Source organism: Staurois parvus, unplaced genomic scaffold, assembly GCF_062004578.1.
Source record: "Staurois parvus isolate SC_StPar_1 unplaced genomic scaffold, SC_StPar_1.0 ptg000530l, whole genome shotgun sequence".
In the NCBI taxonomy this organism is placed as follows: Eukaryota; Metazoa; Chordata; class Amphibia; order Anura; family Ranidae; genus Staurois; species Staurois parvus.
In genome coordinates, this window is record NW_028318326.1 from 1261669 (window position 1) to 1286101 (window position 24433).

At 41.5% G+C, this 24433-nt stretch overlaps 1 protein-coding gene and 1 long non-coding RNA gene across 10 annotated transcripts in view; one reads left to right on the top strand and one right to left on the bottom strand.

Moving 5' to 3' along the window:
• The window catches only part of LOC149451568 (uncharacterized), a 292180-nt gene that overhangs the window by 120854 nt on the left and 146893 nt on the right, over positions 1-24433 (bottom strand). The gene's annotated exons all lie outside the window — the stretch shown is intronic.
• Positions 1-24433, top strand: part of CCDC141 (coiled-coil domain containing 141) — a 218145-nt gene that overhangs the window by 36334 nt on the left and 157378 nt on the right. For both annotated transcript variants that reach the window (XM_089690384.1, XM_089690383.1), the window contains exons 3-4: positions 12751-12942; positions 16135-16237. In XM_089690384.1, the coding sequence (XP_089546510.1) occupies positions 12751-12942; positions 16135-16237 (295 nt within the window). The remainder of the gene's footprint in view (positions 1-12750; positions 12943-16134; positions 16238-24433) is intronic.

The window sequence follows — 24433 nt, forward strand, 5'->3', positions numbered from 1 at the left end:
CTGCTAAATACCTGTTCTCATCAGCAGCTAGAGCAGTCTTCTATTAGTGTCCGGCTGAGCACTTGTAGGAGATTTCATTCTCCCCTAACTGTCCTATGAGGCTGCATAACCCCTGACTCTCTGTCTGGACAGTGCTGATTGGCCCTGTGCTGATCATGCACTCTCCCAAAAAAATAAAAAAACTCTGGCAATACACACCAAACTGAGCATGTGCAGCTTGCCCCCTGTTCTATCAGCAAATGGATTGGGGACACTAGAAGAAGGGGAGGGCCACAGAAGACTGGATCAAACAGCCTTTTTACACAATACAGATGATTAACCCCTTAGGTTCCACAGAGAGTATAACAAGCATGCTTTACTGCATATACAGACTGATTTTACTGTTGTGGGTTTAGTAACACTTTAAGTATGTTAGAATGATTCTCTTCCTTTTAAGTTAGATGTAACTAACTAAAGTTATGTCTCACTCCTCTCCTCTCTCAAGTGTGTATGAGATGAGGAATAGCATGCAGGCATTTAGATGTCAAATAGGTGAGGTAGCAGACTCTTTATATCCTGCCTCTAGGAAGGCTCCAACTGAGCCATGATACTTTCCCTTTCATGAAAGAAACAGCAACAGATATCAAGTATTTCCACTTCAATTTGTAGCTTCAGCAGCAGCAGTCATAACTGGCCCCTGTCCCTTTGATGTCCAGTGGTGTATCACTATGTAACTGTACAAAGAGCAGGGATCATGCTGCAAATTGCATCAAATGAGGCACGTGCATATCCATTGATAAATCAAAGTAGACTTTTATTGAAGATCCTTAAATCATTATAACCTCAGCATTTTTAGTTTCGGAAAAATCAGCCAATTTGGAACTTCAAAAGCAAATCATCAGAGTGAAGTGTGTGTTTTTTGAACCTGCCAGATCGCTGTTTTTATGATTTATAAGTCTTCAATAATATGATGCATCTCACTTAGCACTGAATGTAAGTCAGCTTCAGTGTCATTTCCAGCCTTATCCTTGCTTTCTATACTCTTGTATAGAGGTACTACTTTACGAGTTTCTTGCCATTTCTTGTGCTTCGGCTATTCAGAGAGTACCAATTTAAAATATATATTTGCTTTGTGGAAATATGTTTCATTTTTTAACTTACATCATATTCACCTGTGGATATAAAGAATGACAATCTCACAGAGCTATCCCTCGGTATGATTTATAATGTCCGTTCCACTTCTAGTCTTTTCACCACAGTGATAAATGTATCTGTATAAAGGAAGTATAGGTCTGAGACCAGTGTAGCTATTCATCACCGACAGCTCTGTTTCTGAAGCTGGAAGTATCCCAAGCCAAAACATAATATTAGGAAGTGTGCTCCTTTCTTAATATTCAGAGTAGAAAAAGTGACTTTTTTCTAAAGATATCATAGTTTTGTTTTGATGATTGTAAGACCAAGCAGTCTACTGTGAAAATATACAATCTTCCCACACAGAAGTGCCAGATGATTTCCAAGGAAGCCCTTCTGGAGACACGCTATTTCATATGCTCTGGTGTTGTGAGATGGTCCAACCCAAGTGGTGCAAGGTTAATGATATTGCTTCCAGAATTTCTGGTCAGACGTCTCAATTGTCCTCTTCTATGTGTTTGTTATTTCAGTTGAATCCTGGGGTATATGCCAGGAGTAAAAATTCATCCCTGCACTTTGCGTTGTAACTGTTTGGGCTATAGCCCTCCAATGGAAGTCCACTGTCGTTCCATTTTCCCTTATTATAGATAGAATCGATTCTGTAATGCTGTTGCAGAGAATACATCACACGCTGTTTAATACTTTGCACCTATTCGATGCTAAATGGAATGCCTAGAAAGCTTCCCGACATTTATTTTTGTAAAGCTTATTTCTGCCACAGATTTGGAATGTATCTGAATCTCATGCCTTTGCTTCCTGAGTTTTAATGTATATTTGTTGCAGATGCTGCTTTGCCTTTATACTGTTTGCTATGCACTAGTGCTAGTATGTATTACGCTGTCATTAGATTAGGATGATTAAATTGAACATGTGTCACCTTATATCAAGTACCCCAATCAGAGTACACCCTCCATCAGGAATCCTCATCAGAGTGCCCTTTTTCATCCAGTGTCCCCATCCAAGTGCCCCCTTCCATCAACTGTTTGCATCAGAGTTCCTCCTTACACCAACTGCTCCCATTAGACTCCCTTTACACCAACTGTCCTTAATAGACTCCCCTTACTTCAACTGTCCCTATTAAAGCCCCCCCTTACATCTACTGTCCCCATTAAAGCCCCCGCCTTACATCTACTGTCTCCATCAGAGCCCTCCTTATATAATTTGTCCTCATTAGAGCCCCCTTACATTAACTGTCCCCATCAGAGCTCCCTTTACAGTAGCTTTTCTTATCAGAGCCCTCCTTACATCAGTTGTTCCCATTAGAGTCCCCCTTACATAAACTGTCCCCATCAGAGTTCCCTTCACATTAGCTTTTCTTATCAGAGTCCCCCTTACATAAACTATCCCCATCAGAGTTCCCTTTACATTATCTTTTCTTATCAGAGCCCTCCTTACATCAATTGTCCCCATTAGAGCCCCCCTTCCATTAACTGTCCCTATCAGAGTTCCCTTTACATTATCTTTTCTTATCAGAGTTCCTTTTACATTAGCTTTTCTTATCAGAGCCCCCCTTACATACACTGTCCCCATCAGAGTTCCCTTCACATTAGCTTTTCTTATCAAAGCCCCCCTTGTATAAACTGTCCCCATCAGAGTTCCCCTTACATTAGCTTTTCTTATCAGAGCCCCTCTTGCATAAACTGTCCCTATCAGAGTTCCCTTCACATTAGCTTTTCTTATCAGAGTCCCCCTTACATAAACTATCCCCATCAGAGTTCCCTTTACATTATCTTTTCTTATCAGAGCCCTCCTTACATCAATTGTCCCCATTAGAGCCCCCCTTCCATTAACTGTCCCTATCAGAGTTCCCTTTACATTATCTTTTCTTATCAGTTCCTTTTACATTAGCTTTTCTTATCAGAGCCCCCCTTACATACACTGTCCCCATCAGAGTTCCCTTCACATTAGCTTTTCTTATCAAAGCCCCCCTTGCATAAACTGTCCCCATCAGAGTTCCCCTTACATTAGCTTTTCTTATCAGAGCCCCCCTTGCATAAACTGTCCCCATCAGAGTTCCCTTCACATTAGCTTTTCTTATCAGAGCCCCCCTTGCATAAACTGTCCCCATCAAAGTCTCCCTTACATCAATTGTCCTAATCAGAATGCCTCATGGATCATTGGATGCACTCTTAGAGACCTGGGGGGCACAACTGAAATCTGAGGGGTACAGCCCACCCCAGCCCTCCCCTAGATCCGGGCCTGTTTTGGATAGGTTTTTGTTCATACTGGTGGCTAGTTAAAGGGGTGTGGGAGGGGGTTGCTAATATCTTGGAGTTTGGCTTTAAATGACTTCTGTGATCTCAGCATATATTTTAATTTTAAATGTAATTTTTCATACAATACAAACAAAAGTTCTTTTTGACAATCCAATATAAGCTTACTTAAAAAGTCTTTTTGTTGCGAGGTCTGCCTGTCTGCCGGCCATCTCTTTCAACAACTTTCTGGATTCCCAGCATGCTTTGCAACTTCTCCTCTACTCATTCCTTTGGTTTACTTTCAATTTTTAAAGACTACATACATATCCCACAATACCTTGCTGCAAGCAGTGTATCCTTTACTGACTCCACCTTCTAAGACTCCTCCTTTCGACACCTCTGTAGTTCAGAAGGCAGGCTCTGTGAAATGGGTGACACAGCAGTGCCGCCTCACAGTGCGTAGTGAACATGCATCACATAATTCAATGAGGTAAGTGTGCAGGCATCTTCACAAAGTAAGTTTAGAAACTTTAAGGTCGTTCAGATGGGGGTAAGTTAGAAATAATTAAAATTCTGTATGGAAAATATCACATTATTTTACATTTTGACCATGGATACACTTTAAGCTGTTTGAAAGTAAAAGAAAAGGTCAAGGGTAATGTTCTCAAACACTGATAAAGGGGATCTGAAACAAGTCTGCCCAGTTGGATTGGTACAATGAAAGAAACTTACTTAGACTCCTTTCATTTCAGTCTCTCCCTCTCTACTGGCGCATTCCCCTCCCCCCTAAAGCACGCACATATCACCCCCATCCTCAAAAAGCCCTCCCTGGATCCCGCAGACCCCAACAACCTCAGACCCATCTCCCTGCTGCCACTCACCTCCAAGCTCCTTGAGCGCATAGTCTATGATCGCCTAAGCGCCCACCTTATTGACAATAACCTCCTTGACCCATTACAGTCCGGCTTCCGTCCCCTACACTCCACCGAAACTGCCCTCCTCAAAATCACTAACGACCTACTAAACGCCAAAGCCAAGGGCGACTACTCCGTCCTCCTTCTCCTGGATCTCTCTGTGGCCTTTGACACAGTCGACCACCCCCTCCTCCTTAATAAACTACTCTCCCTTGGTATCAGAGATACCGCTCTCTTCTGGTTCTCATCCTACCTATCCCAACGCTCCTTCAGCGTCACCTACAATGGCGCCACCTCCCCCTCCCTCCCCCTCTCTGTTGGGGTCCCCCAAGGCTCTGTCCTTGGACCCCTTCTCTTCTCCATCTACACCTCCTCCCTGGGCACACTCATACACTCCCATCGCTTCAATTATCACCTCTATGCTGACAACACCCAAATTTACCTCTCCACTCCTCTCCTCACCCCCACTATCTCCGCCCGCATCACTCACCTCCTAAACGACATCTCAGACTGGATGTCGCTCCATTTCCTCAAGCTTAACCTCTCCAAAACCGAACTCCTCGTCTTTCCCCCTGCCCACACCCTCCCCCCCATCCTATCCATCACCACCACCAACACCACTATCATTCCCGCCCCGCAAGCCAAAGTCCTTGGCATCATTCTTGACTCGAACCTCTCCTTCCTGCCTCATGTCAAATCACTTACAAACACCTGCAGGCTCCATCTCCGCAATATCGCCAAGATACGTTCCTTCCTCACCCCAGACACCACCAAACTTCTTGTACACTCCCTCATCATCTCACGCCTTGACTATTGCAACTCTCTTCTCACTGGCCTACCCAAGTGCAGGCTCTCCCCGCTCCAGACCATCCTGAACTCAGCGGCCAGACTCATCCACCTCACCACCCGCTCCACCTCTGCCACCCCCCTCTGCCTCTCCCTCCACTGGCTCCCGATTGCCCAACGCATCAAATTTAAACTTCTAATCCTGACCTACAAAGCCGTTCATTACACTGCCCCTGACTACCTCACCAACCTGATCCCCAAGTACCACCCTACTCGTACCCTTTGCTCCTCACAGGACCTCCTTCTATCCTGCTCCCTGGTCTCCTCCTCCCATGCACGACTGCAGGACTTCTCCAGGTCCTCCCCTATCCTCTGGAACTCACTGCCCCAATCCATCCGACTGTTGCCTTCCCTCCCCACATTCAGGCGCTCCCTCAAAACCCATCTCTTCAGGGAAGCCTACCCCACCCTCACCTAACGGCCATTCTCCCTCATTCCTCCCACCACTTCATCCCCCTCAGCCACTTCATTCCCCTCAGCCACTTCCTATTGTTCCACTACCCCCTCCCTCCTAGATTGTAAGCTTGAAAGAGTAGGGCCCTCTTACCCCTCATACCCTGTCTGTTTTTGTTGTACTGTGCCATGTATTGTCCCCCCTATTGTACAGCGCTGAGCAAACCCTTTGGCGCTATATAAACTCGATGTAATAATAATAATAATAATAATAATTTGTAGCAAAACTAAGCTAATTTACTTTCACTGACTGAGAACTCACATGCCCAAGAAGGCGGAGAATGGCCACAAACATCACAGTGTTCTTTCTGAGACCGGTCTTTTTACATATGACAGACTTACTTTATTATGTACTTTGTTGTTACTTGAAGTGAAAACTAAGTGCAGGTATCAAAAGAGAAACGCATATTTTAAGGCAACTTATCAGCTTTTCTCTTTTGCAACCCTGTAATGAAGCAGATCTAGTCATGACAGATTACATTACATGACTTTAAATAACAATGTTTTTACAACTTATTTTTAATCAAAAGATATCCAAGCGCTATTGCTAGATACTTAACATTTCCTCAGACAGCAGATAACTATGTATTTTCAAAGGGTTTTTTTGCTCCTTATAACATGAAAGAAATCGGCTTGAAGTTGGATGTGTTTGGGGATCTGCATGAAAGAAAAACGATAATGTGATTATGAAATTATTTGTAGTTCCTTCATCTCACCGGACACTTCAAATTGACTACGTAAAAAAGGAAAATATGGGAACCTTGAAATGAAGTCTCTTATCTCCATTATAAATATAGAGGAGAGGTAAGAGCATATTACAAATGACTTACAAAATTAGATATTAAAAAATGTAGTTTATTTGAATAGGCAAGCCCAAGAGACGTATTTTTTTCCAGTTCTGGAAAGATGGTAACAGTTAACTCCCAGCTTTTCAAAATATGTTCTGAATCCCAAGGCAAAGATCTAGGGAAGTCATTCTCAACCAGGGAATCCTAGGGTTCCTCCAGAGGTAGGTAGGGGTTCCTTGAGCTGTGGCTAACTGACTTCTTATGTAATGGTGCCTGTGTAATTCCAGTCCCAACACCAGTTGGCAGAACCTGCAGCATGACTCTAAGTATGACATTCTGACAACCATTGAAGAGGTGCATTTTTCCCACTAACCACCAACAATGTAAGGAGAATTCTTCCAACTAACTGCCACCAATGTAAGGGGCATTTTCCCTATGACCACCAATTAACTAATCTCATCAGGAGTTCCATGAAACCTGAAAATGATTGCAAGGGTCCCTTTGGGTACAAAGGTTGAAAAAGGCTGATCTAGGGGTTGATTTACTAAAGGTAAATAGGGTATTCACTTTGCAAGGGAAGTTAATCCTTGCAAGGGAATTTACCCCAAAGTTTTTAGTGAATGTGGTAAAGTTTCAAGAATACCCGATCATGTGCAAGGAAAATTGAAAAAAAAAAAGCAAGATTTCTGCTTGCACGTGATTGGATGTTGGAAGTTAGTAGAGTTTTACCTTATTTACTAAGCAACTTCCTTTGGAAAAGTGAACAGCTTATTTGTCTTTAGTACATCAACCTTCTAGTCTCCATGAATACATTCCTGACATGTCACAATGCAAAGCCTAGGCTTGGAAATATCACTTTTGGAATCTTATGTCATCGGCCTTCTGCAGGCAGTCTCTTCTCCTACCTATCAACTCTGATGGTAAATTATAGCTTTCTAGAAGTCACAGGGTAAGAGGCTGCAGCAAAGTGGATAAGCTGCGTGGGAAAACCTGCATACATTCTGCCAAGAATACAGGCTATGTACAAACACCAGGAATCGCGTCATCATGTCATCTCTGCACTAGCATAGCAGTCCACTAGATGCTGACCATAGATGGTGTCTGTATAAAGATGTCACTGGCTTTTGGTAGCGGATGGTTGACAAAGCAGGCAACGCAAAGAGCAATGATGCAAAATGCAGTAATCCAGAGCAACCAGATTTCAGCGTACTGCAATCAGTTTAAAGTGTATGTAAACCCTCATCTTGTAAAACAACCCATTCAGTTTAAAATAGAAAAGACAATTAAAACATTTACGTATAAATATAAAAATAATTATAAATAGCTTTGTGTCCCCTTTTTTTTATAAGTGACCACATCTCTGTTCTCAGCTGCATAGAGAGGTAAGGGTGGAGAAACAGCAGGACACTGGTCTTTCCAATGAATGGCTGTGCAGGGGGGGGGGGGCATGTCAGGACAAGTCTGATCATTGGAGAAGAGCAGACTGAGTTCCCAACACAGCTATAGAACTGACCACACTGTGCTCTCATGCCTTATGCGGTCAGTTTTTGATAGGAAAGCAGGGGGACTGGCAGGAACACCAGGGATTTCACACAAAGGAAGTAATGCAAAAAACAGGACAGTTTTTCATACAAGTACATGGTACAGCAGGCACATATCAGGAACATGACATTTTGGGTTTACATATTGTCTGATGAGTTACTATGGCTATTTGTTCCTTGCTTTTTCATGGTTTAGTTTTGGTGAAAGCTTGAAAGGTAAGATGTCCAATAGTCATTATACTTTCAGCAAACAAATGCAAAATTGCTGCAAATGAATTCCCAGATGTGAAGCAATGTCTTGGTGATCCTGATCTTCCCGCTGGATTTTATTTAAACCTCCCACCCCACTGGTACAAATTAGCAAAGCACTATACAAGAGAACGTATATTGATGGGGTCTTCAGGAAATCCATTCACTTGATTCCGCCTATGTATGAAATATCTCTTTTGGGTGGGCTGATCTCTGCATTAACCTGAAACAGTTGCCTTTTTATTTTTTAGTGGCAAAGTATATCAAGACATTTTTTGGTTAAAACCCATCAGCTTTTTTTTCTTTTGCCATCTAAGTCTCATTGAGGAGATTTCACTTTACTTTCTATAGACAAAATGAAAAGTGAGAGGAAATCTCTTAGAACATAGACAGTTGTCAGCAGACCAAAGGTCCCTATTGGTAGAGTTCCTCTCTATTACTGTTCTGGTGACTACTCAAAAGTTTGGATTTTTCTTCATCTTCAGTCCCAGGACAAAAAGAGAGTGAATCCCACTAACGGGGAGACAGCAGTAAAAACCAGACAGGGGGTATATAATCATAAACCTTTTCTCAAACACCTTTATCCCAATACCCCTCACTTCAAATATTGTCCAAAAATAAGTCCAAAATACATCGTCCAAATATTGCATGAAATATCCAATTCAATTCGCCACTCCAGATCCAAAGTACCTCAAAAAATATAAAACTAGATATAGTGCATTACCCTTAAATTTTCAAATATTTAATCAGTGACATGTGATTACATGCAAAACCAATATTCCAGTGAAAAAAAAAAAAATTCCTATATATGAAAGAATATATTCACACAACACTCTGAATTCAACACAACAAAAAGTGAATATAAACACATCAAAAATAAATAAATCAATAAAAAATATATGAAAAAATTATAGTGAACACTCTGACTCCCCACACTCATGAGGTCATATATTATATTCCCCTTGAAATCACAGCAAACTTAACAACCTGTGAAAGTGATATTATTCAGTGGTGCCACACAATAGTGGGATTCAAGGCAATTACCCTCTTGCAGCATAAACCAGCATAGACCAGCACTTCAGGGTTTGTATTGTCAGCTTCCACCCTGCGGGTATGCCTATTACAAGCTCCCCAATTCCTCGTGAGGGTAGAGAATAGAATCATCAGTGGAGTGTAAAGGGTAATTAACAAACTTTTATTAAAATCTTACATTGGAAATGAGAAAATCCATTCATCAGTCCCAGCAGTTGTTTCAGCCGAACATCCAATAACAAAAATGGCCGCGCCACTCCTTCCGGTTTTGCATCTGACGAGGGTAATTGCCTTGAATTCCACTATTGTGTGGCACCACTGAATAATATCACTTTCACAGGTTGTTAAGTTTGCTGTGATTTCAAGGGGAATATATTATATGAACTCACGAGTGTGGGGAGTCAGAGTGTTCACTATAATTTTTTCATATATTTTTTATTGATTTATTTATTTTTGATGTGTTCATATTCACTTTTGTTGTGTTGAATTTCACAGAGTGTTGTGTGAATATATTCTTTCATATATAGGTATTTTTTTATTTTTTTTCACTGGAATATTGGTTTTGCATGTAATCACACGTCACTGATTAAATATTTGAAAATTTAAGGGTAATGCACTATATCTAGTTTTATATTTTTTGAGGTACTTTGGATCTGGAGTGGCGAATTGAATTGGATATTTCATGCAATATTTGGACGATGTATTTTGGACTTATTTTTGGACAATATTTGAAGTGAGGACTATTAGGGTATTGGGATAAAGGTGTTTGAGAAAAGGTTTATGGTGTTAGTACTTTCAAGGGTGAAAGTGTGACTTTTCTTTTGGGAATTGTTAGAGAGTTTTTTTGAAGGGGTTATAACTTGTTCATACTACCCAAAATAAAAAACAATTGTGGCTTTAGATACACTTTAAGGTCCATTTTTGGTTGGTAAAATATGTCTTAAAAAGTTGTAATCAAATTGAGAGCATTTGCAAAACTATTGAATTAATTTCACTATTCCAGTCACAAGACTAGATTTGAGCTGGGTAAATTGTGTCTTCAATGTATTTTTAACATAATCACATTGTTATTACATGGATGCTGTTATCTGTGGAACAAACACATTCTTAATTTATCACCAGCTAGCTCTGTTACTTGTCATAGCAAAGGCCACAATGATTACATTGCAGCAATGCAGTATTTGAAATGTAACTATGAGGGACAGTGAAGCACAATTTATTGTTGGCTGTGAAATATACTGTAAAGTTCTGTTAATTTGTGAGTTAATTAGAATAATTTGCCAAAATTTACTACGCAGTCTGTTCTGCTTTCTCTAAATTTAGGTTACTGAAATTAACATACTAATTTCATCTAAGATGGCCATTAAACACTCAAAAAAATAAGATTTTATTGTCTAAATGTATACCTTCCCTTAAACAATTAGATTATTTTTGTTTTCTACCAACCTCATCAGTTTCAATATTTGGAGTTCCTAGTGCCCTCTGCTCGCTGTGTTTTACAATTATCTCTAATATGGTCACAAGTATGGGCACCAAGACAATGTATTAATTGGCAGAAGGGGTGACAGAGAAGGCATATCCTACCAGACCTACAGACATTCATGCTTCTTGCAGCAATGAATTAATAGCTAAATAAACGTTTTTTTTTGCTTCCATGCCAACATAAGAATACTCCCTTAAAGTGATAGTAAACTCTTTTTTTTAAGTGTTACTAAACCCAAGACCATGCATTCACTATATCTGGTCTCCCACAGTACACAGAACATGGAAGTGCAATTTTAGTAAATATAAACTGCTAAATACCTTTCCTCATCAGCAGTAAGAGCAGTCTTGTGACTTCTATCAGTGTTCAGCAGAGCACTGGTTAAATCTTGTAGTAGGGGTTTTCTTTCTGCTCTAGGATGATGCAGAACCCCTGACCTCTGTCTAGACAGTGCTGATTGGCCCTGTGCTGATCACATGCACTCTCCCAAGAAAAAAAAGGCTGTAGAAATACACACCAAACTGAGCATGTGCAAAGTGTCTCCACACGATATGTCTTATCAGAAGGTAATAGGAGGACACTGGAAGAAGGGGAGGATCAGAGAAGTCAGATTCAATCAGCAGCTTTACTGCATATACAGGCTGATTTTACTGTCGTTGGTTTAGTAACAGTTTAAAGTTTACCTACAGGTAAGCTTATAATAAAGCTTACCTGTAGGTGAAATGAATATCTCCTAAACATGCATCGGTTAAGAGAGATTCGCTCTTTTTTAGAGCCAGCACGTGTGCACAGAATACTGTACCATGGCCTGGGACTCCCGCACGTATGCTTGGGTGTGATGTCATTGCGGCTCGGCCAGTCAGACGGCCGGAGCTTGTGAACCCGGAAGGAAGACCAGGTGAAGATGGAAGCTTATGCAGTGGTAACAGCATGCCGCTGGAGGGCTTCATTTTAAGGCAAGTCCTTCATAATTTGGCAGTATGCGATGCATACTAGCACACTATGACATTACCTTGCAGGGGATTTTTTTTTTTTACCTGCGGTTTGCTATCGTTTTAAGAATCCCTTATAATTTTATTGTTTGCAGCTATGCTTTAGCCAACCTGAGCTCTGTTTATATGTTCTGGGTTTGTTAGGTTTCTCCTAAACCCACGGACATTAGTTGCATCTACTTGCTACTGAGGAGTGTTCTCCAGTAGGTAGAGCTAGATGATGTAGGGGAAAATCTACTAAAACTGGTGCAGACAGATTCTGGTGCAACCAATCAGCTTCTATCTTCACCTTGTTCAATTAAAGGTTAACAATAAAACCTGGAAGCTGATTGGTTACTATGCACAGCTGCACCAGATTCTCTGAGCACCAGTTTTAGTAAATTCCCCCAATGTATATTGGGTTATGAATATATATTCTGACCTGACCTGTTGAAGACGTACATCATAGGGAGAAGTCACATAACTAATGGTATCAGAAATTTATGCGCTTTTCTTTCCTGCAACCAGGGGCTGATAGAAAGAAAGAAAGAAAGAGAAAGAAAATCGCTTGATTCCCCACAGTCAGCATTGATGGGGGAATCCCTCCCTTGGAGTTATTGTGATCACAGTGATTATCGATAGTGGCTATGGCCACTGGCAATAATAACATGTAAAAATCCGACATGCTGGTTCTACCCAAATCGATCAATGGAACGACTTGACTTGGGTAGAATCAGCCTGCCCATAGATGGTTCAAATTGTGGCCCATCCCAGCTGAACCAGCTGAGATTCAAACCATCAATGACTGGCTTAAGAGAATCCCTCTTAAATATGTATTACCGCAGCAGATTTTGCCCACGGGAAGACTTTCCTCTTATACTGCTTCAATGACAACTTTAGAATATCCCTTTACTTTCAGTCCTAGTAACAGCAGTCACCAGGACAAATAAAGAATGAAAAAGAAAAGAACTGACAGATGAACACATCACTGCTCTATCAAAAATGTTAAAAAAAAAATGTGGCTGTGATCTATTCCTATCCTACATTTGCACCTTTGGTTCAGTACTAATATTGTGTTCTTATGAAAGCTGTTCCTCTCTCTTCACAGTCTCTAGAAGACCAAGTTTGGGACCTGTTAAGTCAGGCCGATGAAACAGCTGAACAGCATAAAGATGAAAGCCAAGTATATGATGCCATGGCAGCAACTCTAAAGGAAGCCTGGGGTTCCCTGGTCAGTGTGCTAGAAAAAAGAAGAGACTTGTTACATGTGACTTCTGAATTCTTCAATACTGCAGTGCAGGTACTTATTTTTATTACAGCATATAACATATATACATCAACCAACAGCGCTTAGCACCCATTGATGTGGCTCTTAGTGCCAATTCATAGGTTTCCATTATTATTTTATTGCCCCCACTTCTACATTATATGCTTCCTAATAACATTAAGCCAAGCTGGGTTACCTTCTTTACATTATTTCATTAAACATTTTAATGATCGTTTCACCAAAAAGTGGTGTTCAGTTACTTAGTCAATAAAGTTGAAAAAAGAAACACCATCCAGTTCAACCTATGTGTGTGTGATTTTACTTCTCCAACAATTCCCATAGCCCTATATACTTTGACTTCCTGAGGAAGAGCAAAAAAACAGAGATCTTAGATTTACTAAGTAATCAGATGCTCTACATCTAGAGATCAAAATCAAAGAATATTCCAGAATATTCACATATAGGGCATGACAAACATACCCCTATGTTTCATTACCTACCAGAGTCCAACCAATCTTTTTTCTGTATTACACTGTTTGGTGTATGCTTGATGAATTTGCACCACATATTTAGATTATTCCTGTTTTTGGAAAGTGGACCACTGATTCATATAATTGGAATTATTTGAATTAGTGATCCACTGTCCAAAAACAGGAATTATGTAAATATGTGGTGCAAGTTCATTAAGCATGCTTCACACACTGTAATATAAATAAAAATTAGTTAGACTCTGGTGGATATTGTGACATGGGGTATGCTTGTCATGCCCTATGTGTGACTATACTTCCTGAGGAAGACATCTAAAAGTTCTTTGTTGACAACATTTTCAACACTCTCAGCTAGTACCACTTCCTGGGGAAAGGGTTCCAAATTTTTACTGATCTAATAGTAAAGAACCCTTTCTGCAATCTAAGATTAAACCTCCTTTCTTCTAACCTCAAATAATGGCCACAAGTCCTCCTCGGGGGCCTTAGAGTAAACATTTTATTACAGTTACTGAAGTTACCTTTGATATATATTAGTACATTGCACATTTGTACATATTCCTTCTTACAGTGGTAGTAAAGTTTAAAAAAAAACAACTTTTACCTACAGGTAAGCTTAACTCTAAGTACTGTGACTATCTTCTTAACTTGCGCCATTTAGAAGATATTCAATGCAGCTGCAGCCGGTGATGTCAGCCGGTGAAGTAGCTCTGCATTCACGGTACACTGAGTTTGCCATCAATCCAGAGAGTGTTGTGCCATGGTCATGACTCCTGTGCACATGCACAGGATGAGTCACATCATCGCGGTCTTGCCATTCAAATGGCCACAGAGAACGAACCCAGAACAATGTCTGGATGAAAATGGAAGCGCTGGCAGCAGAGAGAGTGCGCCACTGGAGGCCTCCATTTATAAGGCATGTTTGTCATAATTTGCTAGTATCCAGTGAATACTAGTACAATATGGCATGAGCCTGCAGGGGGACCATGTAAAAAAAACAAACAAAAAAAAAGCCAGTAGACTTTACTACTTCTTTAAGCGCCTCTTCTCCAGAGTGAAAAACTCATTTACTGTATGTAATCGATCTTAATGACCTATCGATTTTCCTCCATTCCCCTTATTAATTTTGCTACACTTCATTAAACTCTTTCTAATTCAACAATGTTTTTCCTGAGGATTGGTGACCAATGCTGAACTGCATACTCAAGATGAAGCCAAACCAGGGTTTTGTAAGGGGGTAACATTATTTATCTCTTGAATATATGGCCTGAAATTGAGCTTTTGAGTTTAATCTCTATATCCTTAATAAACAAATTGAACTGCATTGGGCCCAAGAAAGAACCCTGGGACACACCACAACTTTAGAGTATTCTGAGAACGAGTCACTTATCACAACTTTTTTGGACTCGTTCATGTAACCAGTTTCCTATACATGTTCATACAATTTCATCAATTCCAATGGACCTTATTTTAGATTAAACGTGTATGAAGTACAGTATCAAATGTAGATAAACTAAGTCCACTGGACTTTCCCCATCGAATTTCTCACTGACTACCTTATAGAATGATAAGAGGTTGGTCTGACAACTTATAGTAGATGCTAAAAAAAATTAACCTACCCTACAGCTTTTTATCTTTCACAGGGGCTCTGTGGCCAGTATGAGGGAATACCACTTTTCTGGCCGGATTTATTTTATATTATGGAGAATGTAACAAGGGATGCTGGAACACTGAAAACTCCCAGGTTTACAGGAACAGAGTCCATACTACTGCAAGGAGCTCTGACTGCTGTAGCCTCTGAGACACAGAAGACAAGGGTTGCCTCTCCTTTACCTCTAACTGTCACTTTTAGCTGGATTGGCTTGGATCATTATTATTGACAATAGATGTTAGAGCTTATTTGCCTTGCCATAGGAAATTGTCAGCCAAACAATGACTACATCAAATCAAATGCAGTCACTGTTCAGGTATTCAAAATGCCGCAGGTGCTATGGCTTAGCTACTGCACTACCACAACACAATGGTTTGAAGGAGGCCTAAAGGCTAATGATATGTTCAAATAACTTAATCCTAATGACCTCCTTCCTGAAGAATAACTACACCCCCCTTAGATTACTTACTTTAGATTAGAGGGTGACGTGGTCCAAGAGATTGCACCATACCAGGTAGCACTCAGTCATCCTCCTTGCAGGCTTAAAACAAGAAAGCATTTGCATTCAGCACTATGAGTGCCCCTTGCACTCTGCACCCCAACCGTTCCTTTCACTCAGCCCCCCTGTCACTAAACCCCCTTGCACCCCTGACTCTGAACCTTCCTACTCTCCAGCACCCCTGATATTGTACCCCCTGAAACCCTGACTATGAACCTCTCTGGCCTCTAACACCCCTAATATTGAACGCCAACACCTCACACAATGCATCTTTCTATCAGTTAGCAACTCTGCCACTAAAAATTCCACTACTGCTGCCCCCGTCCTTGCTTCCCCTTGTCACCTTTTTAGGGGCATGCAGAGAACAAGAAGAGAAGCTGAGCATGGAGCCTCTGAGCTTATTTTAAAGGTTATACGCATCACTTTTTCCATTATTAATGAAGTCTGTACCTTATACAGCATGTATTGCTAAAAAATACATGGATTGCAAGATTTCTAGAAGTCTATGAGACACAGCAGATTTTATAATCAGTTGTTCATGCTGTTTCTTATCAGTTTTCAGTTTATTCAGTTTCCTTCTGCCCTTTTAGTTTGCTGATGCAGTTGATAATGCAGAGGCCTTTCTCCAGAACACACGTGAAACTGTCAAGAGTATTCCAGAATGCCTGCAACAGCACCAACAGCATACAAAAGGTAAGACATGCCTTTCATGTAAATGTTCTTCTTGTATAAAAGCTACCTGTGTTGAAGCAAATATGAAAATGCCATTGTGCATCAGAACTATGATGAACCCAGTACTCCTGACACTTTGCACCCTAACATTTTCTCCACAACTCTGGAATTCACTTCCAAAGAACATTGGAGAGTCATCTTCTCTAAACGCATAGAAATCAAATCTAAAAACTTTTTTTTCTTTAGACAAGCTTTTATGTACTGTAATGGTCCCTTTTTCCCATTATTTTATCCTGTGTATTTCTTGTGTTTTCTTTGTAAAGCACTTTGAGAAGCTGCCTTTAACCCCTAGATGCCGAGCGCATGCAAATATGTGGCCTCTTAGCGTCTGGGCCTTGACACTGAGTGGCCGCATATTTGCGTGCCATTAGAAAATACATATGAACTGAGAGCATGCGCCCTGCGCGCTCCCAGCACATATGTCCGTGACTCACAGAAAGGTCCCGGTCGCACCTTGCGATCGGGACCTTTTCCAAACATGTGACCGCCGTGACAGCGAATCATGGTGGTCACATGACCCTAAAACCCTGCCCGCCTCCCAGATTCTGAAACTCTTAAAGGGTCGGTAGGCTCCGGTGCAAAGGGGTTAAAGGCACTATATCAGATTAGGTTTATTATTATTATCCATTTCACCCAGTTGAAAATTGTAAGCCCTTTTTTAGATTTCCACAAGAAAAAAGGGATAATAAAAGAAGAATATGGTACACACATTGAATTCTTTATGTAGCACTACGCCCTTAGCAGTTTCTGAAAGTTTAAATCCCCCCATAGTCCTGCACAGCCAGGCAACACACATTTCCTTCCAGAGTATCACTCCAGAGATAGTAAACAGTTGTTGAATTTGTTTTTTTGGGGGGATTTTTATTAGGGGGTAAACAACTTGGATGGAGTTGAGGGATGCATGGGATGCCCAAGTAACTGTAAACTAAGGACAACTTCCTGGCAACTATATACAAGTCATTACACAGCAAAACTCTTTTGGGACAGCTATCCAGCCTATCCAGGTGTACCACCCCAAACCTGAGATAGTCCTTCTCTATCCAGGTATCTGAGGGCTTTCCCTGGACAAAGGGATCTGGTATGTGCCACCTTAAGTGCACAGTCCAGCTGGGGCAAGTCAGGTTTTCCACCCAAATGCCCTCTCCCTTTCTCTCTGGTCCAGGGGGTGTAGATGTACTCACTGTTCCTCTCCTGCAAGCTATAGGTTGGTAGCTGCCTTCAGGCCTTTGCTGGGCTGGCTCCTTCCTTAGCTCCACAAATGGTCCTCTCTCAAGGGGCTGGTGAGGTTCAGCTGTCCTCCTGTCTAGATCCCACCTGGAGTCAGGCCCCTTCCCACTGGACCCTCTCCTAGGCTCCATACTCGCCTTCTGCTCTCACATCTGCCACCCGAACTCTGCTGCTCCTGAACAGGCTCAATCACTTTTATGGACTGTCCTGACCCCATGCCAAGCCTCCTGCTTGGGGATTGGTCAGAATCCCTTAAGAGTGTAGATCAGCTCTTCCTCACCCCTGCCCACTGCTTTTAGAATCTTCTCCAAAATTCTAGAGCAGGGGGAGGTATCAAAGAACTGATCTGCATAGCCTCTCAGCCCTGACTCAAATTTTACCCTGCTGTCTCTTCCCCAGGCTGCTACTTAGCCCTTCTGACTTAAAAATAATCAGCTAGCTCCCCCTAGCTAACTAGGAGGGTACTACATTTATTAATTTCTGTCTTGAATAACAAGGCCACCTTTATACATTTAACCCTACAATACAAGCCCCATAAATGCAAAAAGAACCAACTGAACCTTATTGTCTATGTAGATGTGGCTAGCTATTTGTATTCTAGACATTAACAGCTGAACAGCTGCAAACAAAGTAAAGGGTCCAATGCGGTAATGTTATATTACCAATCATATACCCTCTGAAAAATCTCCAGTAAAAGTAACTTATAACCTCCAATTCTCAATGTCCAGGAAAAAGTCATTTATGAGCCAGCACATACATTACATCTTAGAAAGTGCATGTAACAGCAAAGAATTAATAGAGGACCACAAAGTAAAAACAGCTATGCACCACTTCACAAAGTCCTTCCAAGATCCCTTTCAATTGGTGGGAAAAAAAGAAAACCTAAGAACCAGTTTCTAATACAATATTAAACCCAAAAACAAAAATGTATTAAATTGTAGCTTACCAATTCTTAGATGTGGTGGCTGAATTAGTGTTTTTTTTTTTTAAAATAAGATACTTTTTTATTTGAAAACCAAAAAGATTCCAGAGCTATGACATTGTTTTTCAAAAACCAACACAGTCAAAAAGACAACCAAAAACAAAACATCATAATCATCCAGCAAGAGGTCAGAGACTGCAGAGTATCTGGTATAACTAGTAGCAACCTGGTACTTGTAAACCAATAACTGGTCACCAATGTTTGGCACCAAATAAATATCAGCCTGTTTGTTTTTCAGATATCCCCCATTGCACAAAGGCAGCCACATGGTCGTCAATGGCAGTCCCCAGGCCAGATGTGCGTGCGGTGCCTTTTGGGTTCTTTAGGGGTGTCTTGGCAAAATGCCTAAAAATTGCTTGAAATTGCCCAAACATTGGGTACAAGCCAGAAGGTGGATCAAGCCTGCTGTTTTGTTACACAAAGCCACAGATTTTCATTGTGCAGCATTAAAACCTTGGGCACTGTGCAGGCCGCCTTCCTAACAACCACTGACATTGGTTGATAAGGACGTCAGGCACCTGCACAGCATCCTTGTTTGATCCCCCTTGACCTTCTCTGCCAGCACTGGAGTCACGTTAGCTTTGTGGGGGACAGAAAATATGGAAGAAGAAATGCTGGAATATTAGACAGTACCAGTGTGCAACTGTGTATTTGCATTGAAAGAATAAATGACCTCTGATGTTTGGCATACTACGTGTGTGGATGCTGATGCGATATGTAAAACTATTAGTTTAGTTTTCTACATTTTAGAATGAGGTGCCGTTCGTATCGTTCATGCCGTTAGGATCATTCATAATTTTAAAGGGTGCTATGACTAGAAAAAGGTTGAGAAACACTGCCCTAGACTGACAATGCTGTTGTTCAAAGGTGAATGCTGTACATTTTTAATCAGAATGCAGATTCCCTAAGACAGGAGTGTCACTTGCTGGATTACCAGGTGAAATAAAGGAAAAAACAAACAAAAATAAGGAAACTAATGCAGACACCACATCTAGGGATTGGTAAGCTGCAATATACCGTATTACATTTTTGTTTTTAGGTTTAACCGCTTTACCACCCCCTATAGCAGAAATACTGCTACAGGGTGGCAGGGGTGTGCAAAATCACGTATGTATATGTGATTTTGCATTTCCAGGTAGGGGCACATGCCCTACCCACGCCGCCATTCGCAGCCTCAGCTGGCAATCATCGGGTCCCAGCCGGTGATTACTCACTGGCACCCGGTAATCACCGAGTATTACCGATGGGGGACAGAACTGTATGTAAACAATACAGATCTATCCCCTGTCAGCTCCTGCATAGCAGAGCCATACAAATCAGTATGTTTACAGTGGAAAGCACACACAAAGCCCCATAGTAAAACACACACAGCAAAAATTAACCATTTGATTGCCCCAGATGTTAACACCTTCCTGCCCAGTGTCATTAGTACAGTGTCAGTGCTTTTTATTAGCACTGATCACTGTATTGGTGTCACTGGGGATGTCAGTGACACCAACTCAGTTCCCCCCCAGTGTCAGAATACCCACCACAGTCCCGCTATAAGTTGCTGAACGCAAGCATTACTAGTAAAAAAAAAAATTAAAAAAATTAAAATTCCAGCATACATACCGCCATTTGTAAACGTTATAACTTTCACGTAAATGAATTAATTTACACGGATTGGGATTTTTTTCAGCAAAGACATGTAGCAGAATACAGTTTGGTCTAAATTTATGACAAAATGTGATTTTTAAAATTTTTTTGTTGGACATGTTTAATAGCAAAAAGTCAAAAATGATTTTTTTCTCAAAAATTTCGGACTTTTTTGTTTATAGTACCACCGAAAGAAATCTCTATTTGTGGAAAAAAATGGACGTAAATTTCATGTGGGTGCAGCGTTGCATGACCGCACAATTGTCAGTTAAAGTAACACAGTGCCTTATTGCAAAAAAATGGCCTGGTCAGGAAGGGGGGTAAATCCTCTGGAGGGCAAGTGGTTAATAGTTCTTTAACCCCTATGCGCTGTAGCTTCCCAGCCCTTTAAGGGGTTTGTGACACCGGGAGGCAGGGTTTAGGGTCATGTGACCTGTGTTTGGCTGTCACAGCGGTCACATGATCAGAACGGTCTTGATTGCAAGTAGAGATCAGGACCTTTCTGTGAGGTGCCGGTAAATGTTTGTTTACTTTGGTGCCAAAAGGCCGCATATTTGCGTACTGTTGGCATGAACAGGTTAAAGTCCTTCCCTCAGTCAAGGGACCAACTTTATATCCAGCTACTATATAATGACAGTCATATCAACTAATGGCAGCCTTGTATAAACATCAGTGTTCCTTCTTGTTTTAGTAGGGTGAAATTTAGTCCCAAACATTCCATTCTCATATGCTGCACCTGTTCACCTAATACTTATCAGGTAGGTGATCTTGAAATCACATCAAACTTATAAGTTTTGAAGCATCCCTCTGCTCCACAGGCACCTGCAATCCATAGATTCCTTGAAGGGTGACTTGTAAGGGGATATCATCCTAACTTGCTACCATGTCACATATGTGGCTCCCACTCAGTGCACATGTGTAACCCAAGTAACTTTTGTACCTGTCTGTCGAAGCTACACAGCATTTACTGTAACGCCTATATATGAACCGCTTCAGTTCCAGAAGGTTTTACCCCCTTCATGACCATTTCATTTTTTGCTATTTGGCACTGCGCTATTTAACTGGTAATTGTCAGGCAAAGCTGTACCCAAATTAAATTTTATATTTTTTTTTCCACACAAATGGAGCTTTCTTTTGGTGGTATTTGATCACCACTGGGTTTTTTATTTTTTGTTAGATAAGCAAAAAAAGACTGAAAATTTTGAAAAAAAAATACTTTTTACTTTCTGCTATAAAACACATTCAATAAAACATTAAAAAATCTAATTTTTTCATAAATGTAGGCCAAAGTGTATTATGCTAAATGTCTGAAAAAAATCCCAATAAGTATATATTGATTGGTTTGCGTGAAAGTTATAATGTCTACAAACAATGGTGTATATATACTGGAATTTGTATTTATTTATTTTTTATACTGCTAATGGCGGTGATCAGGGACTTATAGTGGGACTGAGATGTGTTGGGCAATCTTGACACGTGACATTAACACAGTGATCAGTGATAATACAATACACTGTCACTATACTAATGACACTGGTTGGGAAGGGGTTAACATTGTAGGTACGCAAGGAGTTAAATGTGTGCCTAACAATGTTTACTGTGTGTATTATGTGCTGCTTTTTACTAAATATCTGTTTTGCAAGGAGAAGAAACAGAGAGATTGTTCCCTCTGTACAGAGCCCTGTGTTGACAATCAACACAGGGCTGTGAGCTGTGATTGGACATAGCCGATCAGCAGGTCCAGGCTTGAATCATTGGTCTGGACCTGCTAACTCCCACTCTGTACAATCACAGCAGGAGTGCGTGGGTTGGTGCGCGTGCGCCCTATACCTGAAAGAGCCCGTCCACAGTACATTCCAGAACTTAATTACTCACAATACATAGAACCTCAGATTTGTTCACAGATACAGGCTAATATTTATGTTGATGTGTAATACCAATTTCTCAAAACCTCTTTCAGGACAGCACATGAGAGAACGCAGCCCCTCCTCTCGCAGGAAACACACTCCCACATAGACTTCAAATTGGAGGCCTCTCCCTACAGTCCTCAGTTATCGTGTGTCCTCCAGCCTGGTAGGAACACAGGGCAACTGTGCTGCCTGAGAGAGAACTCTGTTTTTTTCCTTTTTACCTTTTTTTTTCCTTGCAGCCGGGGTCCTCAGAGTCCCAGGTGGGGGGGCCTGTTCCTGGCTCCACTCACCCCTTTCAGTGCTCAAGGAGAGCCAGTACTGCCAGGTAGCCTGAAGCCCTGATGTCCCTGTGTGGGCAATGGCAGCGGCCATGTTTTTGGTGTCCAGTGATGGGCATGCAGCGTCAGTTCTGGCCGCAAGACACAGGGGGAGGGGGTGCAGTGGCGTTCCAGGACGCCGGGACCAGGAGACACAGCCACCGCTGAACCACTGCAGGTTCTGCTATGGAGGAGTCAGGAGCGACTGCAGTTTCGGGGACAAGCAGAGGCACTAGCAAAGCCCAGGTAGGAGAGGGCTTCCTATGGGCAGCTTTACTATGCTGATTTACTTTGCAGGGCACTGTGGTGTCTCTTCCCCCTGGTGGCTGGGTGCTTGTCTTGTGCTCTGGATCCTTGGTGTATGCAGTCAGTGCACTGGTGGTGTGGAGGTTTGGGCTCTGGCTGCACTGGGTGAGTTTTGTGGTGCATTTAAGGTCAGTGAGTGGCTAAGTGGTTATGTTTCTTTTGTGCTTTTTCTTAGACTAAGAGCAGTGAAAAGGAACCTAGCATGTCCTTCATGCAAGTGTAAACTGTCAGATGCCTGGAAAAACCCTTTGTGTAAGGAGTGTGTTTCTGCTTTAGTGAGAGAAGCAGCTTCAACTCCTAGTGATTTTCTGGCTTCCATGAAGGCTGAGTGCAGTGTGACCCTGCAGTTGTTCAGAGATATGTTGGAATATTCCTCCCAGAGTGCTTCTGAGCCCACCCCCATACCAGTCATCAGCTTCTTTAGAAGCAGGGTCAGGGATACCTTCTGCACAGGTTGCTGTCTCTCCTCCGCGGGCAGGGAGGGAGATTCAGAGGATGATTGGGAAGAGGCAGAGGATTCCTCAGCATCTAAGTATAAGCTGTTGCTGGAGGATGTGGAGTATCTCTAAGGAGGAGGAAGGAGATCTCTCCTTCCATGATAAAATGTACCTGGGCCTTAGTGAACCAAAAAAAATGTTTTCCTGTGCATTCGGCCATCTCAGACATGATAAAAAAGGAATGGCAGGATCTGGACAAGAAATGTTTTTTCTTTTTAATCTCACAAGAGACCGTTCCCGTTTGAAGATGACTCCTCATCAGTATGGAGCAAAGTGCCTAAGGTAGACGCTTTTTTTTTTTCACAAGTCTCAAAAAGCACAGACTTAGCCTTTGAAAACATGGGGAACCTAAAAGACACAATAGATAAAAGGATGGATCTGCTGCTGAAGAGAGCATGGCATTCCTCAATACAGAATTTGAAACCAGCTATGGCAGTCACAAACGTAGCAAGAAATCTGGAGCATTGGCTGAACCATATCAATCAGTGACCTCAAAGGAAGAGATTCTAGATTCTTTCCCTACAATCTCAAGAGCTGTAGGGTATATAGCTGATGTGTACGGAGAATCCATATGAATGAAAGCTCGCTCAGCTGACTTCTCTAACTTGGTGAGAAGGGTCTTATGGTTAAAAACATGGCTGGCGGACTCAACACCAAAAGTTAGGCTGAGTGGAATCCCTTTTTCAGGAGATCCCCTCTTTGGGCCAGACTTAGAGTCAATTTTGGATCACACACTGGACAGGAAAAAGTCTTTCTCTGTGAAGAAGATAAACCAAGTTCATTCCTAGAGAATCTTGTAAGGTGAAGTCAAAAGGGAAGAAAAAGGTTTGGGCATCGCTGAAAGAAAGAGAAAAAGGAGGAGTCCTTTTCTGTACTCCTGCACAGCCCGAAAATTCCCAATGACCCGCTACTTCCGGTGGGAGGAAGACTACAGGCGTTCCTTCCACAATGAGAGAAGATAACATCGAACCAGTATATCCGAAATCTGGTCAGCAGGGGTTACAAAATTGAGTTTGCAGAGGTTCCCCCACGAAGGTATTTTGTCATGGATATTCAAAAAAATCTGGTAAAAGCTCTTGTTATGAAGAACCTGGTTCAGGATCTGATTTTTCAAAGAGTGGTGGTTCCTGTCCCCTCAGGAGAAGAACAGATGGGGTTGTATACCAATATATTTTTGCTGGGAAAAATGTCAGGAAAATTCCAGTTAAACCTCAACTTAAAGCCTTTTAACAAAGCAGTGCAATACAAGCAGTTCCGAATGGACTCAATCTTTTCGCTGAGAA